The 25241-nt window shown below is 49.5% G+C and overlaps 1 protein-coding gene across 1 annotated transcript; it reads right to left on the bottom strand.

Annotated features, from left to right (window-relative positions):
- Positions 1-239: 239 nt before the first annotated feature.
- On the bottom strand, positions 240-15593 carry SLC1A5 (solute carrier family 1 member 5). Its single transcript, XM_055411784.2, has 8 exons — positions 14378-15593; positions 11804-11846; positions 11326-11373; positions 10337-10503; positions 6266-6499; positions 5327-5521; positions 5046-5180; positions 240-3612 (listed from the first exon to the last, which is right to left on the bottom strand). Exons 1-8 carry the CDS (start codon positions 14944-14946, stop codon positions 3378-3380), a joined length of 1626 nt encoding a protein of 541 aa, XP_055267759.2. The 5' UTR covers positions 14947-15593; the 3' UTR covers positions 240-3377.
- Positions 15594-25241: the final 9648 nt, after the last annotated feature.

Here is a 25241-nt window from a genome sequence, read left to right as displayed (position 1 = left end):
TGTATGTAAGTTATACTCAATAATGTTGATCCCCCAGAATTGATCCCTCAATTATTTGATCCCCCATCAAATAATGTTGATGGCCCAGAATTTGGCCATCACATAGTCTTTATATGCACATGTATTTTCTACATAGATTGCATATGCAATTTATTACATATGTAGGTGTTTATATCTTTAAACAGCCATTCCTCATCACCGAAATCTAATCCATTCCCCCAAAAGCACAAAACAGAAAATTGGAGAATATTTCAATATTTATTGAAATAAGACAGTAGGAAATAAGACAAAGGAAAATAAGACACCTCTTTCTCCACCCAAAAACCCCAAATGATTTCCGTAAATATCATTCAACACTCTTATCAAACACTTCTATAACCACCCACTAAGGATCTGGCGTAATAGAAAACATTGAAAACAATTAATTTTTTAACTCAATGGACTCATTAGTGGCTATGTTTGTGCACGATACACAGTTTTGCACAGAATCAGATACGAATCTTTTTTCAGGGTCACACAGCAATGATCAGGAGATACAACTAAATAACTCCCCAGAAAGGTCAAAGTCACAAGATAACATTTATAATTGGATCTATATCGGTGGTGCCTGAAGGCACCCACAGAAGTCTACATAGCGACCCAGGGAGGGGAAGAGAGTATCAGTCCTGAGTAATGCGCTTCAACAATGCACAAGACAGGATCCTGTTAGAACAAGTGAGTCTCGATTGCTGTCTTCCGCATCAGGGACTCAAACAGGACTGCCAACAGTTACACAGCAAGTTTTTGATTCAAACAGCAAATTGGGATTTTAAAAAAAAAAAAAAGAGCAAGCCATTATTTTAGGGTAATGAGACTTAAGATATCAAGAGGTAGGGACTTCCCTGGCAGTCCAGTGGTTAAGAATTTGCCTTCCAATGCAGGGGATGTGGGTTCCATCCCTGGTTGGGGAGATAAGATCCCACATGCCTCGGGGGCCAAAAAACAAAACAGAGGCAGTATTGTGACAAATTCAGCAAAGATTTAAAAAAAAAAATAAAGATACCAAGAGGAAACTGAATTAGTACAGAGGTGGTTACAGTGGGAAAGGAATTTACCACTGGTGGTACAAAGCTTTTAACTAGAAGATAACATACCTAGGAGAGATAATACCCACGTATTGTGTACCGGTTAATGTTTCTCCAACTGTTTGCATCTGTGTAACCAACCTTGATAATATATTAAAAAGCAGAGACATTACTTTGCCAACAAAGGTCCGTCTAGTCAAGGCTATGGTTTTTCCCGTGGTCATGTATGGATGTGAGAGTTGGACTGTGAAGAAAGCTGATCGCCGAAGAATTGATGCTTTTGAACTGTGGTGTTGGAGAAGACTCTTGAGAGTCCCTTGTACCACAAGGAGATCCAACCAGTCCATTCTGAGGGAGATCGATCCTGGGTGTTCATTGGAAGGACTGATGCTAAAGCTGAAACTACAATACTTTGGCCACCTCATGCGACGAGTTGACTCACTGGAAAAGACTGATGCTGGGAAAGGTTGGGGGCGGGAGAAGGGGACGACCGAGAATGAGATGGCTGGATGGCATCACCGACTCTGTGGACATGAGTTTGAGTGTACTCCGGGAGTTGGTGATGGACAGGGAGGCCTGGCGTGCTGTGATTCATGGGGTTGCGGAGAGTCGGACACGACTGAGCGACTGAACTGAACCATCAGTCATATCAAGATACACATTTGCTGTGTCATAGAAAGTTGTCCTCAACTTTCCTGGTGGTCCAGTGGTTAAGACTCTGCGCTTCCAAGGCAGGGGGCACAATTTCAATTCCTGGCTGGGAACTAAGATGGCACATGTCCTACAGCTTGTTTAAAAAGAAAGTCCCTTTCTGCCCTCTCCAAATCGATAGATCCTCATGTGAAAGTCACTCAGTCATGTCCTATTCTTTGTGGGTCGCAGTCTATGCAATTCTCCAGGCCAGAATACTGGAGTGGGTAGCCTTTCCCTTTTCCAGGGGATCTTCCCAACCCAGGGATCAAATCCAGGTCTCCAGCATTGCAAGCAGATTCTTTACCAGTTGAGCCGCAAGGGAAGCCCAAGAATAATAGCCTAGCCCTTCTCCGGTGAATCTTCCTGACCCAGGAATCAGTCACCACTGTTCTGAGTTCTCTCACTATAGACCAGTTTAGCTTGCTCTAGACTTTCATATGGGACATCCCAGGTGGCACTAGTGGTAAAGAATCTACCTCAGCTTCGATCCCTCAAGAAAATCCCTGGAGGAGGGCCTGGCAACCCACTCCAGTATTCTTGCTTGGAGAATCCTATGGGCAGAAATGCCTGGTGGGCCATAGTCCATAGGGTTGCACAGAGTCGGGCATGATTGAAGCAACTTAGCATGTAGACCTTCATATAAATGGAATTATAAGGCACTATTTCCAGTTCCATTCACTCAAAATGTTATCTGTGAGATGCATCGCATTTAGTGTATCTATATCTATTTTTTTTTTGCCCAGCAGCCTTGCATCAAATGATGATTGTACCCAGTAATCCAGTTGATGTTTATAAGTTTTGACAATTACGGAGAGCAACTCTAAACATCTGTGTACCAGTTTTTGAATGAATAGAAGCTTTCCTTTCTCTTGGGTACATTCCCAGGACTGAGACTTACAAGCTCCCTGGTTAAGTAGATATTTTAATATATGCTTTGACATTAAAACACCCCATTTTCATAATCACCCAGTGATTTTACAAATTGACTAGACCATTTTGCATTCCCACCAGCAACAACACGGGCTCTGTTCACTTTCACATCCCCATCGGCACTTCGTATTGTTTTTGATCGCTGCCATGCCAATAAGTGTGAAGCAGTATCTCATGGTGGTTTCCAATGGTGTTTTTCAATAAGCAGATATTTCATTTCAATGAAGTCCTATTTGTCATGTATTTTCTGTTGTTTTCTGCATAGCTAGCATTTTTAGTCAAATTCTTACATCTGATGAGATATACATGACAATTTTATTGTTATAAACATCCTCAGAGTAACAGCAATGTGTTATTCGTCTCACTTCAGTGTTCCCAAGGAGTGTTTGCTATTGTGGAGGGAACAGAGGGCCCAGGGACAGGGAGGGCTGTACCATGGAGTCACAGAACGAACACACACACACACACACACACACTCATTCACACACAAGCAACACACACACACACACTCATTCACACACAAGCAACATACACTCCTGCAGCGAGGCCTCCTGGATCTGACATCAGGGAGGGAAGCTGAAGCCCATGGCTCCCAAGTGTGTGGCCAGGGCCCTCCAAGAGGCTTCATTTGTCCGTTCATCCACACCCCATGATTCCGATGTCCAGAGCGCCCCCTGTCGGGGCAGGGATTCACATGACTGATTCCTTCTCACAGGTGTCAGCATCCCCAGCAGGTCCCGGGCAGCCTTTGAGGAGAGGGTTCCCCTCCTCGCTAGGGACCGGCAGCGCGGCCAGGGGCATCTCACTTTTCACCTGGATCAGCTCCGGCACGGAGCTGCGGTTCTCTGTGCGATCCAGGTAACTCTGGAGGAGTCCCGCCCCAAAGGCGTCACCTTCCACGTTGAGGATGGTACACGACCGGTCCCTGAAGGGGGAACAGTGACAAGGAAGTGAGTGGGAGAGGAGAGGTCAGGCCCCAGCCCCGCCCCCCCCCAAATTTTCACAATCCCAAGCGCCCCATCATGCAGTTCTCTGCTTTAGAATCTCAAAGATCTCCTCCATCCTCCCTGGATCCCCAGTGATCCTTCCAGTAAAATACAAGATTCGTTCCTTCTGGAACCTCAAAAAGTCACCCCTCCCTTTCCTGGGGGCCCCAGAAGACCCCTCAAAGCCTCTTTCTCCTTCTGAAATACTACATTCTCCCTCAGGCCCCCTGAACTCCCTAGAACCCTAAGGATCTTCTTCCTTCCTCTTCTTATACATTTTGTGTGGGTGTGTATGCTATTAAAAAAATTGAGATCTAATTCAGATATCATAAAATTCACCCTGTAAAAGCATACAACTCAGTGGGTTTTAGTTTCTTTTCAGAGTTAGGCAATCACCACTATTTAATTCAGATTATTTTCATCACAGCAGAAAGAAACCCTTGTATCCATTAAGCAGTTATTTCCCATTTCCTCCCACCCTGCAGCTCTAGGCAATCACTAATCTACTTTGTCTATAGATCTGCTTCTTCTGAACAATTCATATAAATGGAATCATATACAATGTGGTCCTTTGTGTCTGGTTTCTTTCACTTAGCATAATCAAGGGTCATATGTTCTGTATGTTTTTATCACTGCTTCATTCCACTGTATTGCTGGGTAATATTCCATTGTATGCACATATGACACTTTGTTTATCCATTTATCAACTGATCAGTTTTCGGTTTGTTTCCACCTGTTTGCTATTATGAATGGTGCTGCCATGAACAACATGTACAAGTTTTTGTGGCCATGTTTTCAATTCTCTTGGGTTTAAACCTAGGAGTGGTATTGCTAAGATACACGGTAACTCTCCAAGTTTTGAAACCAAACTGTCTTCTAATCTTTTAGGTTCTTAATACTTCATCATGATGGCTAACAATGATGTAGCACTTACTACTTACTGTTCTAAGAAAGCTGCTTGTATTAAGTTATCTAGTCCTTCAGGAGAACTATTCTCATTTTACAGATGGAGAAACTGAGACACAAGGAGATTAAGTTTTTATGTGTGATAAAGTTATACATAATATTATGTGTAATAATCTTACATATCTTATGTCCAAGGTCATAATAGCCAGCAACAGCTGATCTGAGAGCCTGATTGAAGAGTCTGCTCCATTAACTACCAGGGCATGCTACATTTTTTGGGTTCCTCTTGGAACCCCAAAGATCCCTCCCTTCCCTCTGGTTGGAACACTCTAGATCCCTTCCCCTTTCTTCTAGAATTCCTTCCTTCCTCTCCTCTTCTGCTCAGAGGCTATCAATGACCCTCTTGCTCATTCCCTTCCCCAGGAGCACCCCTGAGCAAACCCTGAAATCCCAAACCAACACTCACACTAGCCAGTCCACGGCCAAGATCAAGGAGATGTCATGAACCGGCAGGTTTACGGCCTCGAGGATGATGGCCAGAGTGAGCACCGCTCCAGATGGGATGCCCGCCGCTCCCACACTGGATGCTGTGGCCGTGACCCTGGTGGAGGAGAAGGGAGGTCACGAGGAGGTCCCTCGGTAGTGGGAGAAGCTGCGGGGGTGCGGCTGCTCCGCCCAGGTTTTCTCTGTTGTCAAGGGAGGGGTTAGGTGGGTCTGGGGTCCTCGCCACATCCACCCCACACTCACAGGATGGTGATAATCTTCACGAAGTCCAAGGGCTGGTGGTTGAGCTGTGCAATGAACACTGCAGCCACACACTGGAAGAGTGCAGCACCGTCCATGTTGACCGTGGCACCAATAGGCAGAATGAAGCGGCTGATGTGTTTGGCCACTCCGTTCTTCTCCTCTACACACTTCATCATCAGTGGGAGCGTGGCGGAGCTGCGAGGGACCACAGAAATGAGTCAGCGCTCGCTCCCTGGGCCGGGCCCCGCCCACCGCCCAAACCACGCCCCCGCCAGCCCATGGGTCAGGCCCCGCCCACAGCGCCTCACTGGGGCACATGCTCCGCCCACCAGCCCACACCCCCAGACCTCCCCCACCGTCCTCAGCCCTCCCCAGCCCTCCATGGCCTTCTCTTCCCAGAGACAGAAGGCACTAGGGATCCCGTAGAATTAAAGCACTCCAAAATATAGAGTCCAGGACCTCCAGGGAGGGTACCGACCACTACTCACCAAACACACATAAAGACTCATACCTAAATTCTGAGTGCTTGCTGACTCACACCCCTTCCCTATCTACCTATAACAGACCTCGACTAAGCTGCTGTAGGGAGGGTTGGGTTCGGGGCGGGGGGGGGGGGGGGGGGGGGGGGGCAGGGCCAGAGGATGGACAAACCACCCAGGAGAGGTGGAAGGAGATTTTTGAGAGGTTGGATCCAGGGTCCTAGAGTCCCTCAAGGGCAGGCCTGGGGGTGGGGAGGGCTTCTCAGGAAGGGAAGAATAAATCTCCAAGACAGCAGTTTCTCAAGAGGGGTTTTCCAGGACCTTATGAGAAATACCGAAGCATGACCTCTGTGCCCAGATCCCATGTCCCACAAACAAAATTCCAGGGGTCTTTAGACAGACACCCACTCCAGATCCCCTACTCTTAAAAACCCTGCCCTAGTCCACTCCAAGGTCACACCTGGAGGAGGTCCCGAAGGCGGTGGCCAGCGGCGTCATGATGCCCCACAGGAAGCGGTAGGGGTTCTTGCGGGCGAAGAGGAAGTAGATGAGGGGCAGTGTCAGGAGCCCATGGATGGCGTGGCCGAGCAGGCAGCACAGGATGTATTTGCCGAGACTGGCGAAGAGCAGCCCCACGTCCTCCATCTCCACGATCTTGCCGGCCACCAGGAACAAGATGCCCACAGGGGCGTACCTAATTGCCCAAGAGACAGATTGCCACCTCTGATCATGTGTTCACCCTGTGCCAGGCACTGTGCTGGGCACATCTCAGCCTTCCTCAAAGTCAGGAAGCACCCCCTGCACCATGGGCTGATGTTCGGACACCTCCCCTGTCATCTGCCACTCTCTCCCCTTGAACATGGGGCTGCTGGGATGTGAAAGAAGTTTGGGTGGTTCCATCACCACTTGGAGCGGAGTTACCCACCAGATCTGTACTTAACACATGACCAGGAAAGAAACACCCACTGTGCATACCATTTACATTTTCTGGGGTTTGTTACAGCAGCTGACATGACTTAAACCAATATACTGTCTCTCCATGAAAAATAAGGATTGTTACAGTATACTAACGCATATATATGGAATATGCTGCTGCTGCTGCTAAGTCACTTCAGTCGTGTCCGACTCTGTGTGACCCCATAGACGGAAGCCCACCAGGCTCTCCTGTCCCTGGGATTCTCCAGGCAAGAACACAGGAGTGGGTTGCCATTTCCTTCTCCAATGTGTGAAAGTGAAAAGTGAAGTCGCTCAGTCATGTCCGACCCTTAGCGACCCCACGGACTGCAGCCTACCAGGCTCCTCCATCCATGGGATTTTCTAGGCAAGAGTACTGGAGTGGCTTGCCATTGCCTTCTCCGATATGGAATATAGAAAGATGCAAATGATAACCCTGTATACGAGACAGCAAAAGAGACACAGATGTATAGAACAGTCTTTGGGACTCTGTAGGAGAGGGTTAGGGTGGGATGATTTGGGAGAATGGCATTGAAACATGTATATTATCATATGTGAAACGAATCACCAGTTCAGGGTCGATGCACGTTACAGGATGCTCAGGGCTGGTATGCGGGGATGACCCAGGGGAGGATAAGGGGAGTTCAGGAAGGGAACTCATGTACACCCAGGGCGGATTCATGTCAATGTATGGCAAAACCAACCAATATAATATTGTAAAATAATTAGCCTCCAATTAAAAAAAAAAGAAAAATAAGGATTGTGACTCATGTCTTAATGACAGCTCCCAGGTATGAAGCATTTATGATGTGCTGAGCCCTTGAAGAGGATGGAATCTTCACCACAACCCCATGAGGGAGCTTTTATTTTGAGACTCTTGCAGCTATCATTGCATTAAACAAAATCAAATCTGTCTATAAAACAGGAACCCATAATGCTACCAACTTCACAAGAACTATGGGAGGATTAAATGAGATGCCAGTTGAAATGAATTGAAAGCTTTCTGTGCCCAATAAGTGAAGTCTATAGACTTCAGCTGGGCTTCCCTGGTGGCTCAGTGGTAAAGATGTTGCCTGCCAATGCAGGAGATGCAGGTTTGATCCCTGGGTCGGGAAGATCCCCCTGAGGGGGAAATAGAAACCCACTCCAGTATTCTTGCCTGGGAAATGCCATGGGACAGAGGAGCCTGGAGGGCTACAGTTCATGGGGGTCTCAAGACTTGACAACTAAACAACAACTAGACTTTTAGTTCAGTTCAGTCGCTCAGTTGTGTCCGATTCTCAGGGACCCCATGAATCACAGCACGCCAGGCCTCCCTGTCCATCACCAGCTCCCGGAGTTCACTCAAACTCATGTCCATAGAGTTGGTGATGCCATCCAACCATCTCATTCTCTGTCGTCCCCTTCTCCTCCCGCCCCCAACCTTTCCCAGCATCAGAGTCTTTTCCAGTGAGTCAACTCGTCACTTGAGGTGGCCAAAGTATTGGAGTTTCAGCTTTAGCATCAGTCCCTCCAATGAACACCCAGGATTGATCTCCTTTAGAATGGACTGGTTGGATCTCCTTGCAGTCCAAGGGACTCTCAAGAGTCTTCTCCAACACCACAGTTCAAAAGCATCAATTCTTCGGTGATCAGCTTTCTTCACAGTCCAACTCTCTCATCCATACATGACCACGGGAACCATAGCCTTAGCTGGAATTTATTCTAACTCCTGGAGTGAAGATCCCAGGGGTTGCTCGTGCCTCCCTGCCAGGAGGGCTCCCATCATCACCACAACTGTCTGATCACTATGGCTACTTGTTTCCAAACCCCTTTTCCTCTCCTTTTTTTTTTTTTAAACATTTATTTGGCTGTGCTGAAAGTGAGTTGCGGCATGTGGACCTAGGTCCCTGACCAGGGATGGAACCCAGGCCTCCTGCATTGGAAGCGTGGAGTCTTAACCATTGGACCACTAGGGAGGTTGCCCCTTTCTCCTCTTTAGTAACAGAAGAAAAGCACCGTTTTCCAGCCACCTGTGTACCACGGTTTGGCCAAATGCCTGAACTTTAGCCACTGGGATGCGCCCAGAAATTATACCATTACTTGACAAATATTAGCTAAGCTTATTTACTGTAGGCACGCTATGGGTCAGGCACTGACCCAAGAACTTTACACATATTAACTCACTCGTGCCCAGTACTATCAATTCCATTTTCCACATGCGCAAACTGAGGCATGGCAGGATAAGTAACATGTCATAGGGCACAGAGCTGGCAAGTAGCAGCACCAGGATGGGAACTAGGCTATCCAGCTGCAGAGCCTACTCTGACCTAACCACCAAGTGTTTCTACTGGGCTTCCCAGGTGGCTCGGTGGTAAAAAAACAAACAAACAAACAACCACCTGCCAGTGCAGGAGACACAGGCTCCATCCCTGGGTCAGGAAGATCCCCTGGAGTAGGAAATGGCAACCCACTCCAGTATTCTTGCTTGGAAAAATCCCATGGACAGAGTTGCCTGGCAGGCTCCAGTCCATGGGGTTGCAAGGAGTCGGACACGACTGAGCGACTAAACAACAAACTTTTTCTATTAGTTCCAACAGCAGCTTTGTAGATGTCAGCTACACTGGAATCAAGGTCGGGGTGGGAGATCTGGTAGAAACGCAGCAGCCCTAACCCACCTCCTGATTTCTTTTATTTTGGTCATGCTGCATGGCATGTGGGATTCTTGTTCCCCAACCAGGGACTAAACCCTCACCAGCCTGCCCTGGAAGCAGAGTCAACCACTGGACCGTCAGGGAAGTCCCCCACCTCTTGATGTCTGACCTTCTGCTCTAGGATGGGTGCTAAGAACCAATGTGATACCATGTGGAGACACAACAGAGGGAGGAGGCGAGGGTGAAGCCGAAAGCCTCAGCATTTGTTTTCTTCCCTCATTATCTGAGGCCATGTAACGAAAGCTCATACATATTAATAATAATTGTAGCTGACATTAAATGAATGCTCAGTAGGCGCGAGATATTTACAACACCTTCCAAGTGCTTTACTTAACGCCCCAGTCACTCGTTTCGTCTTCATGATAACCCTATAAAGCAGGCACTATTTTCGATCATTGACCCAAAGGCAAACATTTGATGACAATGAAATCTGGAAAACTGAGATGCGTTAGCCAGGCTGTCGCCACAGCCTGGCTGTCTTTTTGTCACCTTCCAGTGCCATGTCATGCTGGTGGTAAAGAACCTGCCTGCCAATGTAGGAAACATAAAGAGACTCAGGTTCGATCCCTAGCTTGGGAAGATCCCCTAGAGGAGGGCATGGGAATCCACTCCAGTATTCTTGCCTGGAGAACCCCCATGGACAGAGGAGCCTAGTGGGCTACAGTACAAAGGGCTGCAAAGAGTTGGACACGACTGAAGCGACTTAGCAGTAGGATCAGGAAGGTTCATGGAATACAGCACTGTCGTCTTATAGATAAGGAAACTAAGGCACAGACAGAGTAAGTCCCTTGTCCAAAGTCACACAGCCAGGGAACAGTCAATGCGAGATTTGAATCTAGACGATCTGGTTTGAAGGAACAGATGTCCCCACTCCCCTCTCTTACCACATGATCCAGGAGACCAGCACCATAGTGGCATCATTGAAGGAGTTGAAGAAGCGAATGAGCAGCTCTCCCTCGGGCCCCAGCTTCCGCAGGGCCACGCCAAAGACGATGGCAAACACCACCAGGCCCAGAATGTTCATACTCTCAACCTCACCCCCAGTGGGCACCTTTGGGCAAGAACAGATGGGGACAGGAGGGGCCATTCAGTCAACCTGCACAGGGACTGGGGGCCTGTCCTGAGCACTGCTGGAACCCAGCAGAGACAAGACCATTCCCCGGGCCCCTTCCTCCAAAGGCTCATAGTCCAGGTCCAAGGACCACCCACAGTGGGCAAGGAGGAACCCAGGGGAGTATGGGAACTGAGGAAGGCAGTGCCGCCAAGCTTGGAGGAGGGGGATCCAGGAGGATTTCCTGGAGGAGACGGCTAAGACCTGGAGACCAGGGGTGAACAAGATAAAGCAGGGAAGGGAGAGCGGTTCTAGAGAGGTAACAATATGCAACAACCTAGAAATGACTCTAACTCAGGCATTCAAAGAAGAAAAGAAGCTGGAGTAGAATGGGCCGGGCAGAGTCACAAGATGGGGCGGGGTGGGCGGATGGGCAGGGATGGGACCTCACAGAGCCCCATGGACTATGGCGAGGAGCCTGGGCTTTCTTCCAAGGGCACTCAGAAGCATGAGAGGGCTTTAGGTGGAAGAGAGGAGAGGTCAGTTTCACGTTTTGGAAAGCCAGGCTGAAGGGGGGTGGGGGTGAGAATAACAACCCATTTCAGAGCATGGCTGTAGGGAGGAAGAAGGGCAAAATGGAGATTCCAGAAAGGCAAAAAAGACAGAAATTGGGGAGGGGCTTCAGATAATTTAAAATATCTGCACCCCAAACGCTAGAAGACTCAGAGGGCAGACAAGACAGGGGTAAGAACAAAATGAAAAATCCACAGCAATGGGCCAAGGTGCAGCCCCCCGCCCACCCCAACCCTTGCCACCTCTTACCTTCACCAGGGTGCCGTTGAACAGTTTCTCCTTATAGGAGGTAGTGTACTGCAGGAGGGGTTGGGGAGAGTCAGGGTCAGTTATTGTCAGTTGTCATTGAGGCTCCCCCACCCCACCCCGGCTCTGGTAATACTCAAAGCCCACCCGAGGCATCCCACCAGCAACCCTACTGCAGTAGGACCATTCATACCCCCATTTTCCAGAGGTGGAAACTGTGAGGCTCGCAGAGGTAAAGGCACTTGCTCAGGCTCACCCGGCTAGAATTAGAACCCAGACGGGGTTCAGAACCCATTTTCTCATGAGAGACGTGGATGGGTTTCTTTCATAGGTCATCCAGGAGCCCCGCACTATGGCTATAAATAGGTAGGCGCGTGTGTTTTTCCAGGCGCCACCCAAAATCAGGCATCCAGCGGCTGCAACTGCCTGTCTCCCTCCTTGCCCAGCCCCCCAACACTGAGGGACACCCCCAAGGACTCACTGAGCGGAAGGCTGCAGACACCAGGTTGGAGGGGAAGATATTTCTGCAGAGAGAAACATGGGCGGGGTCGGGAGAGGGAGTATTAGATAAGGCAGGAGACCAGGGGGTATCAGGGTTACTGGGTTGGCTTCTTGGGGTGAAGGGAACCTTAGAGGCCCCATTTGTACCCAGACGTGGTCCCCAATCATGCCTCAGCCAGGTTCAGCCAGGCAGAGATGGACCTGGCCCTACACATTTTTCCAGGGTGTGGGGAGACTGAGCTGGACTCCTGGGGCCCCAGGAGACTAGTGTTCTAGCCCCAAGGGAGTGTTGATTGAGACTGATGAATGCCAGCTTCCCATGCCCTTCTCATGCCGTCTGGGGCAGGGTTACAAGGCCTTGGCTCCACCCTTGTAGCAGCCTCAACACCCTAGACATCTTGCATCAGCCACTTCCTCCTGCAGGCCTGAGGAAGGGCTGGCCCTGGGGGCTGGCTGGAGGGTTGCAGGGTGTGGAGAAGATCTGGGTGTGTTGGTAAGAAAGTGACAAGGATTGGCTGTGCAGTCGTGAAGGCATCTTTGTTTATGTGGCCACTCTTGTGTGAGGGTGTCTGGGTGTGATTTAGGGTACAGTGGCATGCATTAAACCCCACGGAGCATGTGAGGGAGTCAGACAGCGGCCCCCTGTCTCTCAGGTTAAGACAAAATAACAGCGAAGGCAACTACGGGCGTTGGACTAAGTGTTGTATATAAATCAACTCATTTCATCCTCCCAACAGCCCTTGGGTTGGGGCCCTATTATCTCCATTTGACAGGAAAGTAAACTGAGGCACTGACAGGTGAAGAAACTGGCAGAAGTGGCAGAGCTGGGATTTGAGCCCTGCTGGCTGGTTTCACAGTCCTAACCACTGCTGCTGCTGCTGCTGCTAAGTCACTTCAGTCGTGTCCGACTCTGTGTGACCCCATAGACGGAAGCCCACCAGGCTCCCCCGTCCCTGGGATTCTCCAGGCAAGAACACAGGAGTGGGTTGCCATTTCCTTCTCCAATGTGTGAAAGTGAAAAGTGAAAGTGAAGTCGCTCAGTCGTGTCCGACCCTTAGCGACCCCACGAACTGCAGCCTACCAGGCTCCTCCATCCATGGGATTTTCTAGGCAAGAGTACTGGAGTGGCTTGCCATTGCCTTCTCCGGTCCTAACCACTCGGTAACTTTAAATCCTCCCTTCTCACTAAAGCCATGGGTACGCAGCTGTTGCTGGTGACTGGTAAACAGTTTGTCAGTTGTGGGGGTGCAGTTTAGTGTTTAGAGATGTGTGACCCTGAAGATGGATGTGAGTGTCTGTGTGCTCTTGAGCTGTGTTTAGGCAGTGTTCCACATGTTGGTGTGATCAGCAGCATCAGTGAATGGCTGTTCGGGCTGAAAAGGTGGCAGTGCCCAGTGTGTGTGGGCACAGCTGCGTGTCTGCATGCCTGTGTCCAGCTGTGCGTCAGCTGCTTATAAAGCTGGGCGGTTCTGAGATGTTCCAGGTCAATTGTTGAGTGACTGGCCAAGTGCGTTATGTGGATCTGGCACAACAGCAAAGCTTGCACACATAAAAACAGCCTTCAGGTGGCTTTGTCTGTCTGCAGGTCAGCCTGTACTCACCCAGGCCAGCCAGGGTTGTGTCAGGACGCAGCTATCTGCCTGAGCCGAGAGGTGCCCACCCACGTTAACTTCTGGACACCAAGTCTTCCCCCCAATATCAGCCTGCACTGATGCCAAGAGGCCAGGGGGGAACCCTGTTCCATGACTCGTCATTTCCTTCTGCCACTTGCAGGAAGTCCCCAACCAACCTGGAGACACTGAATCAGCAGCCCTCAGAGGCAACGTCACGTGGACCCAGACCATCCGCCCTCCTTAAAAGGGAGAAGAGCCATTCTTGAGGAGCAGGGAGCAAAAGCCCGAAGGAAAAGAATCTGCCCCCTCTCTGGGCAGCCAAGTGCCAGTGGAGGGCGGCCGGGAACCAGACAGAACAGGAAATGGGATGGAAAGGCTGCACAGGTGGCAGCGCGCAGGGCCCAGCACAGAGGAACCAGTCGGGGAAAAGAGGCTCGGTTGGGGGGGGTCCCCTCCAATCTCCTCAAGTCCTGAAGGCCCCCTGATGCAGCCGCTCCCAAAACTTTTATCCGGACAGGGGACTTAAATCTTTATCCAGAAATCTCATTCTGGGGCCCTCCAACACTCAGATTCCCTTCCAATATCCCCTCAGCATCCTCCCCCTTCACAGCAGAGGCCCTCTTAGGCCCCCCCTCAACACCCCCTCCCCACCACCCCGCCTGCCAAGCATCACTCCTAAGACTTCCATGCCTATCACTCTCCTGCTGTGGGGTCCGGTTTATGCACCCAAGTCCTCACATTTAGAAACCTCACCCTCCCTTCCCTGACCCTCCCCAGAGCCCCCACAACTATCCCACCCCGTTTTCCTGAGGCCCTGGGGATGTCCCGGCCCCCACAACCCAGAACCCCAAACCCTCTTCCGTCCGCGTGGCGACTGCCCTTCCCACCAGGCTGAAGCACCCCTACCTCCCACCCCTCCACCTGGTAGGGCGGGCTCTGACCTCACAAGATCCAGGAACGAATCGAGCACCTCCTTGCTGGGGGCCTCTTCCACCGGATCCATGGCCCCGACCGAGGTGTTGATGGCGGCGAAGGCGGCGCCCGGCTGCAGCGCGAGCGCCAAGCCCACGCCGAGCGCCGACGCTAGCAGTGTGGTGATCAGGAAAAAGAGCAGCGCCCAGGCGCCCAGGCGGCCGAGGGCGCTCGGGTCCAGGCTGGCGGCGCCGCCAATCAGGCTGCACACCACCAGCGGCAAGATGATCATCTTTAACAGGCGCAGAAGCAGCTCTCCCGGAAAGGAGAAGGCTTCCAGGCGCGCGGGGCCCAGGGCGAGCGCGCCGCCGGCTCCCGAGACCCCCAGCCCCAGCGCCACGCCGACCACCACGGCCACCACCGTCAGCAGCACCAGCAGGTTGGCGCGAAGGCAGCGACGCACCTGATCCCAGGAACCGCAACGGCCGCCTTTTACCGAGCCTGCGTCCTCTATGGGGACCAACGTCGAGACACCGTTGGCGGTGGGCTCCGCCGCCGCGTACCCTTTGGGGTCTCCCTTAGGCGGATCAGCCATCATGATGAACGCCGCTGGGGTTCCTTAGCGCCTGCAAGCTGGGAGCGCTTGGGGTTCCTTCTCAGGACGCTGACGTTCCTTAAAACTTTAACAGAGTCCGGAGGCTAGAACTTTCAAGAGTTCTTTGCAGTTGTGAGTTCACAGCGCTCAAGTTCCTTGGCTCTTAGAAGCTGAGATGTTTGAGAGTCCCTTGGCTGGGCGCTGGGGTTCCTCTGTTCTCGGTCTGTGCCCGGCGCTGAAAGCTGGGAGGTGGGAGCGCTGGCGTTCTTGACCGTAGGGGTTAGGAATACGGGAGTTTCTCGAAATGGGACCCTGGGGTCCTCGGCTCCGGCAGGGTTGAAGACGTCCAGGCGGCGGAGGTCTTCAAGAGGCTAGGTCCTGGTGGCTCAGATCCGGGACGCCTGGATCCGGGAGGCGGGGACCTGGAGGTTGGCGGGGTCCTGGAAACAGAGGGCTGCGGAGTCTGAGTCTGAGGGCCAGAAGACGGAGCTCCGGGAAGAGAGGGGGCCAGGTTCTTGAGTCCCGGAAGGAAGACTGGAGCCCTGGGGTGCCGAAGGTGGCGGCCCGAGACCCTGGGAGCAAACAGCTGCTAGCCTTCACCAACCCGCCCGCGCGCGCCGCGTGGCTCTGAGCGGCTTTGGCGGAAGCTGGCGGGACTAAGAATCCCGGGGCGAGGCCTGAGAGAGCGGGGGACCAGCGCGCCGCTGCCGATTGGCTCTCGCGCTTATAGGGCGGGGCTTAGGGCCGGGGTGGGGCCAAGTCACCCCGAGGGAAGGCGAAATCACCGAGTTTGTATTCAGGGGCGGGGTCCGGGTGGGGCGTGGGGGGCCCTCAGGGGCGGGGCGCTGCAAGGAGGTTTGTTACTCCCGCCAAAGGCTACGATTGGGGGCTTTAAACCACAAAAATCCCTGAAGCCATCTAGAAAGTGCCAGGTAATCCGCGGGGGGCTTATCGTGTAAATCCGTTTAGCTCCTTCCGCCTTAAATTCCAGTCTTTTGTTCCTCGTTGTCCATTCCTCGATGTCAAAGTAAAATACAGATCCCTCACGTGATTGGTGTAAGAGTTAAATAAGATGGAGTGATTGAATGATGTTAATAATTTTCAGAATAAAGGATCTCAGTTCAGAGCCCCACATGTGTCGATTAATGGCAATTAAGACTGTAATCCACTTCCCCCTAAGTAGGAGATTTGCAGTTATCTATTTTAAATGGTGATTCAGTTTAATCTAAGGCTTTTGCTTTCATCAAATATTTTCCTCTTTTTATTATGAAAATTTTCAACCATACAAAAAAATTTAGGGAGGAGGGAGGTGGGAGGGGGGTTCAGGAGGGGGAACTTATGTAAACCCGGGGCGAATTCATGTCAATATATGACAAAACCAACCAATATAATATTGTAAAATAATTTGCCTCCAATAAAAAATAAATTAATTACTTAAAAAAAAATTTAGAGGATTTTACAGTGAACATCCATATAGCCTAGACCTCGAGTCTAGAGTTATTTCACCATACTTCTATATACAATTTCTATCCATTTATCTTTCTCTAGTCATCTACCCATTTACCTTCTTTGGATACATGTCAAAGTAAGTTGCAAATATCAGGGCCCTTTCTCTCTAAACAATTCAGGATGCATTTATTAATCAGCGTTCAATATTTGTATGCAGTCCTCTTTTTTTGGGGGGGCATGCTTTCTGGCTTGTGGGATCTTAGCTCCCTGACTAGGGCTTGAACCCACGTTTTGGGCAATGAAAGTGCTGAATCCTAACCACTTGACCACCAGTGAATTCCCTGTACACGGTCCTTTCTCACAGAATGTGCAAACCTATTAGTGATGCCTGCTAGTTTTTGACAAATGCATATGCCTGATTTCACTGGAATCTCCATAACTGCTTGGGGAAATTGGGTCCACTAATATACTTTGGCCACCTCATGAGACGAGTTGACTCACTGGAAAAGACTCTGATGCTGGGAAAGGTTGGGGGCGGGAGGAGAAGGGGACGACGGAGAATGAGATGGCTGGATGGCATCACCGACTCTGTGGACATGAGTTTGAGTGTACTCCGGGAGTTGGTGATGGACAGGGAGGCCTGGCGTGCTGTGATTCATGGGGTCGCGGAGAGTCGGACACGACTGAGCGACTGAACTGAACTGAACTGAACTGAATATACCCATTCTCCAGATGGGCAAAACTGGGCCTTATGGCCAGAGGAAGTCACTCACCTTGAAGCCACACCTGAAGGGACCTGGGAGTTGCAAGCCTGCCTCTCAAGACCCTACCCTTAAAGGGAATCAGTTGTGATCTCCTGCTTCTCCTGGCCATGTTGAAATCCTACTTCCTTCCCATGTGGACTGTTCTCTGATAACGTATCAGGTGTTCACACTTGTAAAGACTATTGATAGTGATCATCTCACAGGCTTCCTTCTGAAGCAACTGTGGGGCCTTAGGCAAATCACCACCTCTATAAGCCTGTTTTCACTTGTAAGTCTGTAAAATGGGGAGAACAATAGTAGCTCAGACCGATCAAATGAAACCCTACATTCAAAGTATTTAGATGGGGTATAGGTTAACCCCTAATAAAGTTAACTATTTGTTGTCACTATCTTTCTAAAATATTTGTTGTTGCTGTTCAGCCACTCACTCATGTCCAACTCTTTGCAACCCCACGGACTGCAGCATGCCAGGCTTCCCTGCCCTTCACTATCTCCTGGAGTTTGCTCAAACTCATGTCCATTGAGTCATTGACGCTATCACTCCCTTCTCCTGTCCTCAATCTTTCCCAGCATCAGGGTCTTTTCCAATGAATCAGCTCTTTGCATCAGACAGCCAGAGTATTGGAGTTTCAGCTTCATATCAGTCCTTCCAGTGAATATTCAGGGTTGATTTCCTTTAGGATTGACCACTTTGATCTCCTTGTTGTCCAAGGGACTTTCAGGAGTCTTCTCCAGCACCACAGTTTGAAAGCATCAATTCTTTGGCACTCAGACTTCTTTATGGTCCAACTCCCACATCTATATGTGACTACTAGAAAAACCATAACTTTGACTGTTTGCCATCACTTTGTTGGCAAAGTAATGTGTCTGCTTTTTAATACAGTGCCTACATTTGTCATAGCTTTTCTTCCCAGAAGCAATAAATAAGCATTATTATTTTATTAAAATATTTTATTTGGCTGCACCAGGTCATAGTTGTGGCATGCGGGATCTTTGATCTTCCTTGTGGCATGTGGGATCCTAGTTCTCTGACCAGGATTTGAACCTGGGCCCCTTGCGTTGAGAATGCAGACTCTTAGTCACTGGACCACCAAGGAAGACCCTATTATTGTTATTGTCATTATTATTGAAGAACATGGTTTGGGAGTCCCCAACCAGCTCCAGATGGTGTTGGCCCCTGGTGGTGAGTTATTTCTCCTGGTCACTTGGTCTCAGCCAGCCCTAGCCCTGGACCTGCCTAGACAGGAGCTTTGAGAGCTTATAAGGACATCTGGCAAGAACTGAAGGGGCCAAACCGAGCTGAGAATTTGCCCAGAACATGAAGACCCCACCACCCAGGCACAGGTGGCCATATGGACCTCCTTCCTGGGTCTCTTGGATGCTCTCCCTCCTAAATTCTCCCAGATTCCACGCCTCCTACTTCAGAAAGCCCCCATCCCTCACCCCACCCTCCGAGTCTAAATTTGTCTTCATTCAGCACTCACAATAAACTCCCACGTGCCTGGCTCTCTGCTAGTCATAGAGCATGAGCACTAAAGCCACACAGACTGGTTCAAATCCTGGCTCCACCACTTATCAGCTAAGCATCAGTTTCCTCATTTGTCCTAGAGTCCCTGTGAGTATAAATTTGATGGCATACACAGAGACCCCTGATGCAAAACACGAGGGGACAATTCCTCAGCACTCTGTTCGTTCCACAAATACTCCTCAGGCCATTACTAGGGGCCCAGTACTGTTCAAGGGGTTGGGGATTCCACAGTAAGGAAAAACTTAAAAATAAAGCCCAGGAAATATATTCATTATCTTTTTTTTTTTTTTGGCCGTGCCATGTGGCTTGCAAGATCTTAGTTCCCCAACCAGAGGTTGAATCCGGGCCCTGGCAGTGAAACATGAGTCCTAACCATTGGACAACCAGGGAATTCCCTCAATATCTTACAATAACCCTTAGTGGAAAAAAAAAAAATATATATATACACATCTGAATCATATACATATATATCTGAATCACTGTTGCAGATCAGAAACTAGCACAACATTGTTAATCAACCATTCTTTAATAAATTCTTTTAAAATAAAATTTAAAAATAATAACTCATACAAAACTCCTCACTAGCATTCTAGCAAGGGAAGATGAGGAAATGAACTTGGGTGGGAATAAGAGCTGGAGAAAGAGAAACCATTCATTGCCCAGGAGAGACAGACAGAACAGTACAGGATGGACCACTCTGAGGGGGTGACATTTGCCATGAGATCTGAACGACAAGAAGGAGCCCACTGGGACAATCTGGGAAGAACTCTCTCTTTTTAAAATATTTATTTAATTAATTTATTTGGCTGCCCTGGTCTTAGCTTCTGCACGTGGAATTTTTGATCTTCACTGTGGCCCGTGGAAACTTTTCGTTAAGACAAGTGGGATCTTTGAGTCGCAACATATAGAATCTTTGGTTGCAGCACGCGGGCTCTTGTTGTGGCACGTGGGACCTAGTTCCCTGAGCAGGGATCGAACCTGGTCCAAACCTCTAAGGCAGCAGGAAGGGTTTGTGCCCTTTTGTGGATGCTATCAAAGGTTTTCAGATGTTCACTAATCTTTGAGATCAATCCTGTTTTAGTGACTTGGAAGCAGACAGGGTAATGAGGTTTGTTGTGGCCCCACTCCTACCTGGGCAGGAGATTTGAACTCAGGTGTCCTCAACCCTTATCTGACACCCCAGCTATCCTACAGTTGGTCTCCATCCCAAGCTGAGCTATTTCCTTCCAGGGACCATCATTTATTCTGATCACAGCATTGGGCCCTATGATAGGTGGTGCCAGGGGTCCAGGAATGAGCAAGATAGTCCTAACCCTATCCTCTGGAGAATCACAGTCCAGAAAGGGTGACAGACACACCCTCCGACTGTGACAACACAGAGCGAGCAGAGCTGGGTTGAAGGAGCCCAGAAGGGATGCTTGACCCAGACTGGGGGTCAAGGAGGGCTGCCTGGAAGAGGAGGCATCCCAGCTGGGATAGGGAGGGGTTGGACCAAACCCAGGGAAAGAGTGAAGGAACAAGTACATGAGAAGAGCCTAGAATATTCAAAAGCACAGATCTAATCTAGTCACCCCAGTGACTTCTCTCAGGACAAAGTCTAAGCTCTTTAGCCAGGCATCTGTCTATTCAGTAATTCACTCCTTTAATCATTCAACAAAACACATCCAGTGAATGGAACATTTTGTTGTTATTGTTTAGTCACTAAGTCGTGTCCAACTCTTTGGGACCCCAATGGACTGTAGCCTGCCAGGTTCCTCAGTCCATGGGATTCTTCAGGCAAGAATGCTGGAGTGGGTTGCCATGCCCTCCTCCAGGGGACCTTCCCAACCCAGGGATGGAACCCGAGTCTCTGGCTCTGGCAGGCAGATTCTTTACACTAGTGCCACCTCGGAAGCCCTCCTGACCCACTGAGAGGCACCAAATAGAATGAGACAGATGGGGATCTGGGTGGAGGGCAGGTTTCAGTACCAAATCAGGTGGTCAAGAAATATTGCTAAGAAAATAAAGGTAAGATGCAGGAGGAGTGTATAAGACAGGGCATCCTACCATCTGTGGGGAAAAAAACAAATAGTCTATATAACAAAAAAATATATATGTGTACATATAATAATATGTACATAGGGACTTCCTTGGTGGTCCAGTGGTTAAGAATCTGTAAGAATCTGTGCTTCCACTGCAGGAAGCTCGAGTTCAGTCCTGTTAGGTAGATGGGAACTAAGATCCCACATGCCTCCCAGTGATGTAAAAAATTAAATAAAAATAAAATTTAAATATATAACAAAAATTTTAATTAATTAATTAAAATAAAATATTTATAAAAATAAAATATGTAGACAACATATATAGGGGTCTTGTTTTTGTATCCATTCACCCAGTCTGTCTTTTGGTTGGGGCATTCAACCCATTTACATTTAAGGTAATTATTGATAAGTAATTAAATAAAGTTAAATAACTAAAATAAAAATTTACTTAAAATAAATTAAATATATATATAAATGTTTCCTCTGCATTGACTATCTCTGCAAGAATTCACAGAAACTGCTCAGAATGGGAACTTACAGGAAGGAAGTCTGTGGCTTTGTAGTGCAGCACCGCGCCACGAAACCATCATCTTCTTGTCTCATGGCTTAGCAGCTGAATGACCTTCAGCAAGTCACTCAATCCTCCAGCCTTAGTTTGCCTGACTGTGAAATGGGCTTAAAGGGTAGCATGTGCCTCCAAGGTCACGGAAGGTGAACCAAGTTCATGTGTGTAAAATGCTTGGCTTGGTGTCTGGCAAGTCATAACCTCATGGTATTTTAAGCTCCGATGACTTTTTGATATCAACATTATACCTAAGAGTGAAAGCGAAAAAAAAACCTCTCTGTGAGTTCCCACAGACACAGACTGGTGCTTCTGCCGAGGAATGTTCAGGCCCCAGGGACCACTGAGCAAAAGAGCCTGAGAGGTCCCAGGTGGGACCCAGCACCAGGTGGCCAGGCTGGGGGCCAGCAAGCTGCTGGCAGCCTTCCTGGTAATTAGAGACCCTGGCAATGGAGAAGCAACCCAGGCCAGTTGGACAACATGAGCGTGGGCCAGCCTTGGTCTAGTCACTGGCCACCTACAGGAGTGCCAGACAGGGAGGGGAGGAAGGGAGAAGGCTCCAGAACCAGAGATCGTAGAATCCCAGAACCTTCAGGAAGTAGAGTGGGTCCCAGCCATGAGGGTAGGGTTTGAGGGTTGGTTCAGGATTGGCCAGGAATGCCCCACCCCACGTCCTCCTCAGACTTGGAGAGAAAAACAGACAACTAGTCTCGGCCAGCTTTCTTGCTATTCAGCCAAACCTCCTACCCAGATTGAGATTTCATCATTAGAAAAAAAAAAACAAAGACTCTGAGAAGGAGGTGAGAGGGTCCAGGAGGAGGCTGGGATGAGAACAAGACCCTTTTTGGTCTCAGTTTGCCGCCTGTGAAATGGGCATAGTTCTGAACTTCATCCTCCCTGAGAGGACTAGGTGTCTGACCTCGGGAGGGATTGAGTAAACTCCAGGGCTTCAGCCTTCTCCATCAGGCCTGTGATCAGGCCTCTCCTCCTACTTCAGATTTGCATTCATGCATTCACCGGACCTTTTCTGAGTACCTACTGTGTGCCCTGTGCTGGGTGGCACTGGGGATCCAGCGGTGGCTGAGACAAGCCTAGTTCCTACTCTCCTTGGGTTCAGAATCCAGTGGGATAGATAGACAGTGATGACCCAGAGTGAGTAGGGCTGGAATGGAGGAGCTCAGAGGGGAAACCCAGCTTGGGAAATGGAGTCAGGGAAGGCTTCCTGCAGGAGGGGACATTTGAGCTGCATTTGGAAGGATGTCAGAGCCAGACAGTGAAGAGAGGAGGAAAAGGAAACAGGCAGAGGACACAGCAAGGGCAAAGACCTGGAGATGGGAAATTTATGAAACCAAGAACAGCTCCATCTGGCCAGAGTGGAAGCAGAGGAGATCACTGAGAAATGAAGCTGGAGAGGTAAGCGCTATCAGTCATGTCCGACTCTTTGCGACCCTCTGTCCATGGGATTCTCCAGGCAAGAATACTGGAGTGGGTTGCCATGCCCTCCTCCAGGGGATCTTCCTGGCCCAGGGATTGGACCCACATCTCCTGTGGTTCCTGCACTGAAGGCAGATTCTTTACCACTGAGCCACCAGGTAAGCCTTAGATCAGGTAGACAGAAATAAAAAGACTGAAGTGAAAATCATTCCTTGAGCACATGTTATCTAAGCACCCAGCTCTGTGCTGGGTCCTTCTGGGGTCTGTGCAATGGCCAAGGCAGATTCTGCCTTGTCCTCTCGGGGTTTATCACTGTGTCACTGTTTCTTAAATTTCCCAAGTCTCACAGCTCCTGTTGTCTGTTGAAATGCAGCTTCCTGGGCTTCAAGGCTGTCTTCCAAAGGGAGGGAAGTACAATCCCACCATGTGCCTAGAGGGATAGGAGGATGGGAGAATCCTTGAGCAGACCTAAGACATCACACCTGCTGATTCTAGAACTCCCCTCCTTTGATTGGAGTCCGCGTGTTCTAAGCACAGCCTGGACAACTATATTTTCAAACCCCAGTGTTAACCTATTAGTAGGGCATGAAATAAAGTAGTGGGTTCCAAGTAGTTCATTTTTCAAAATGTCAAATAGAGGAGGGGTGTGGGAGGGAGGTTTGAGAAGGAGGGGATACATGCATGCATATAGCTGATTCACTTCGTTGTACAGCAGAAGCTAATACAACATTGAAAAGGAATTATACTCCGATTAAAAAAGTGAAAAAAGGTCAAATAGAACATATTGTACAAGTCATTACTGTTTTATGAAATTTTAATTTATGTATGTGTGCATACTTGTTCATATACATACTATGTTGCATGCAAAATAAACACTTTATGGTGTCTCTAATTGAAAACAGCTTGAAAAACGGTGGCCGAAGGAGCCCTGCGTGATCTCCCTCCTTAAATTTTTAGACCTGTTTCCTCACCTCTTCTTCTCACATGCTTTTCTCTTCAAGTAACTAAGATCTTCAGATTTCCCCTGAGGCATCCCCGGAGTCTCCATGACCCTGAGGCTGGCTCAGGTGTCCCTCTAGTCTCCACCAGCGCCTTGGACACCCCCATCCAGCCCTGCCCACTCTGGGTGGTCACTCTCTGGGGATGAGTCTGTGCCCTCCCTTGGACTGGGGATGGGGACCTTCTCAACCACTGTTGAATCCCCCCAGGCATCACCCTGCATGGGGCCAGGCACACAGTAGGGACTCTGGGAGTGTGGGTTGAGTCTTTAAGAAATAGGAAGGAAAGGAGAAAGCAGAACCCTTGGGTCTATCAGGGCCAAGAATTATGGGGACTTCATGCTTTCTGGCCTGGCTGGGAAGCTGCAACTGGGGATACTGGAGACTGGCCCAGACCTTCCTTTCCTACCTCTCTAGTTATTTATTTAAAAGCTAGCTTGTCTGGGTTGCTCTGCCCCACCTCCCCCAGCTGTAGGCTGTCTGGTCCCTGCAGCTTGTGGTGCAACATGTAACTCAGGTTTCTTGAGGCCCAGAACAGGGAGAGTCGGACAGTGCCCTTCGCCCAGATCCAGCCAAGGCTATGGGAGCTGTTTTCCAAGGAAGTCGACCCTGCCACCACTCCAGGCCCTGCCCTGGGACCCCATAGGTGTCCAGGAGCTCAGGTGACCTGCAGAGAAAGACATTTGATGCTTCCAGGGAGATAGGCTAAGACGATGGACTCATTGAAAAAGACCCTGATGCTGAGAAAGATTGAGGGCAGGAAGAGAAGGGGATGGCAGAGGACAAGATGGTTGGATGGCATCATCGACCCAATGGACACAAGTCTGAGCAAACTCCAGGGACAGTGAAGTACAAGGAAGCCCGGCGTGCTGCAGTCCATGGGGTCACAAAGAGTCAGACTCAGCATCTCGACTGACCAACAACATCAAATGGTCAAAGGCAGAGGGGGCGGGGCCAGAGAGATGAGCCTGCCCACTCCTTAGCTGACCTTGGACGAAGCATTCCACCTCCAAGTCTCAGATCCTCCAGTCTGAAACAGGATGGAGTTTCCACCCCAGTGGTGTAAGAGAATGAAACAAAACCGTGTGAGAGGGCACTTTCCTGGCAGTCCAGTGGTTAAGACTGTGCTGCCCCTGGAGGGGGTACGGGTTCGATCCCTGGCCAGATCCCACATCCAGCAGAGCACAAACAAAAAACTAAACCAAAAAATCAAGAAACGAACAAATAGCGTGACAAAAGTCCTTCGCATGGGTCTGGACGATGTATTGAGAGGCAGTTATGTTGGGGAGCCTTTATTACCGTGATTATTAGCTTTTGTCTTTAGAGAGCCCTGGTCAGAGGCAAGCCAAGCCACAGATGGGGGAGGCCGAGGGGACGCTGGGCTGCCCTGGGGCTGTGAAGGATGAGGCCCTGTCAGAAACCAGCTCTGAAGGCAGATAACCACACAATTTGTTCCTGTGACTGTGTGGGCACCATCTCTGAAGGTGGCCAGCCCAAAGGACCAGGACATTGTGAGTCTGCAGACAATGACCACCTCTGACC

Source organism: Moschus berezovskii, chromosome 22 (assembly GCF_049115385.1).
Source record: "Moschus berezovskii isolate FMDL1 chromosome 22, NW_MosBer_1.0, whole genome shotgun sequence".
Classification (NCBI taxonomy): domain Eukaryota; kingdom Metazoa; phylum Chordata; class Mammalia; order Artiodactyla; family Moschidae; genus Moschus; species Moschus berezovskii.
The sequence above is the reverse complement of the archived record's forward strand: the minus strand, read 5'-3'. Positions and strand labels throughout refer to the sequence as shown.

Excerpts from the sequence above, each read along its gene's own strand:
- SLC1A5 (XM_055411784.2), bottom strand. The coding sequence starts at position 14,946 with ATGATGGCTGATCCGCCTAAGGGAGACCCCAAAGGGTACGCGGCGGCG. Across the intron at positions 10,504-11,325 it reads TCAACGGCACCCTGGTGAAG|GTGCCCACTGGGGGTGAGGT; the intron begins GTAAGAGGTGGC and ends TCTTGCCCAAAG. Across the intron at positions 6,500-10,336 it reads CTGGTCTCCTGGATCATGTG|GTACGCCCCTGTGGGCATCT; the intron begins GTAAGAGAGGGG and ends TTGGGCAATTAG.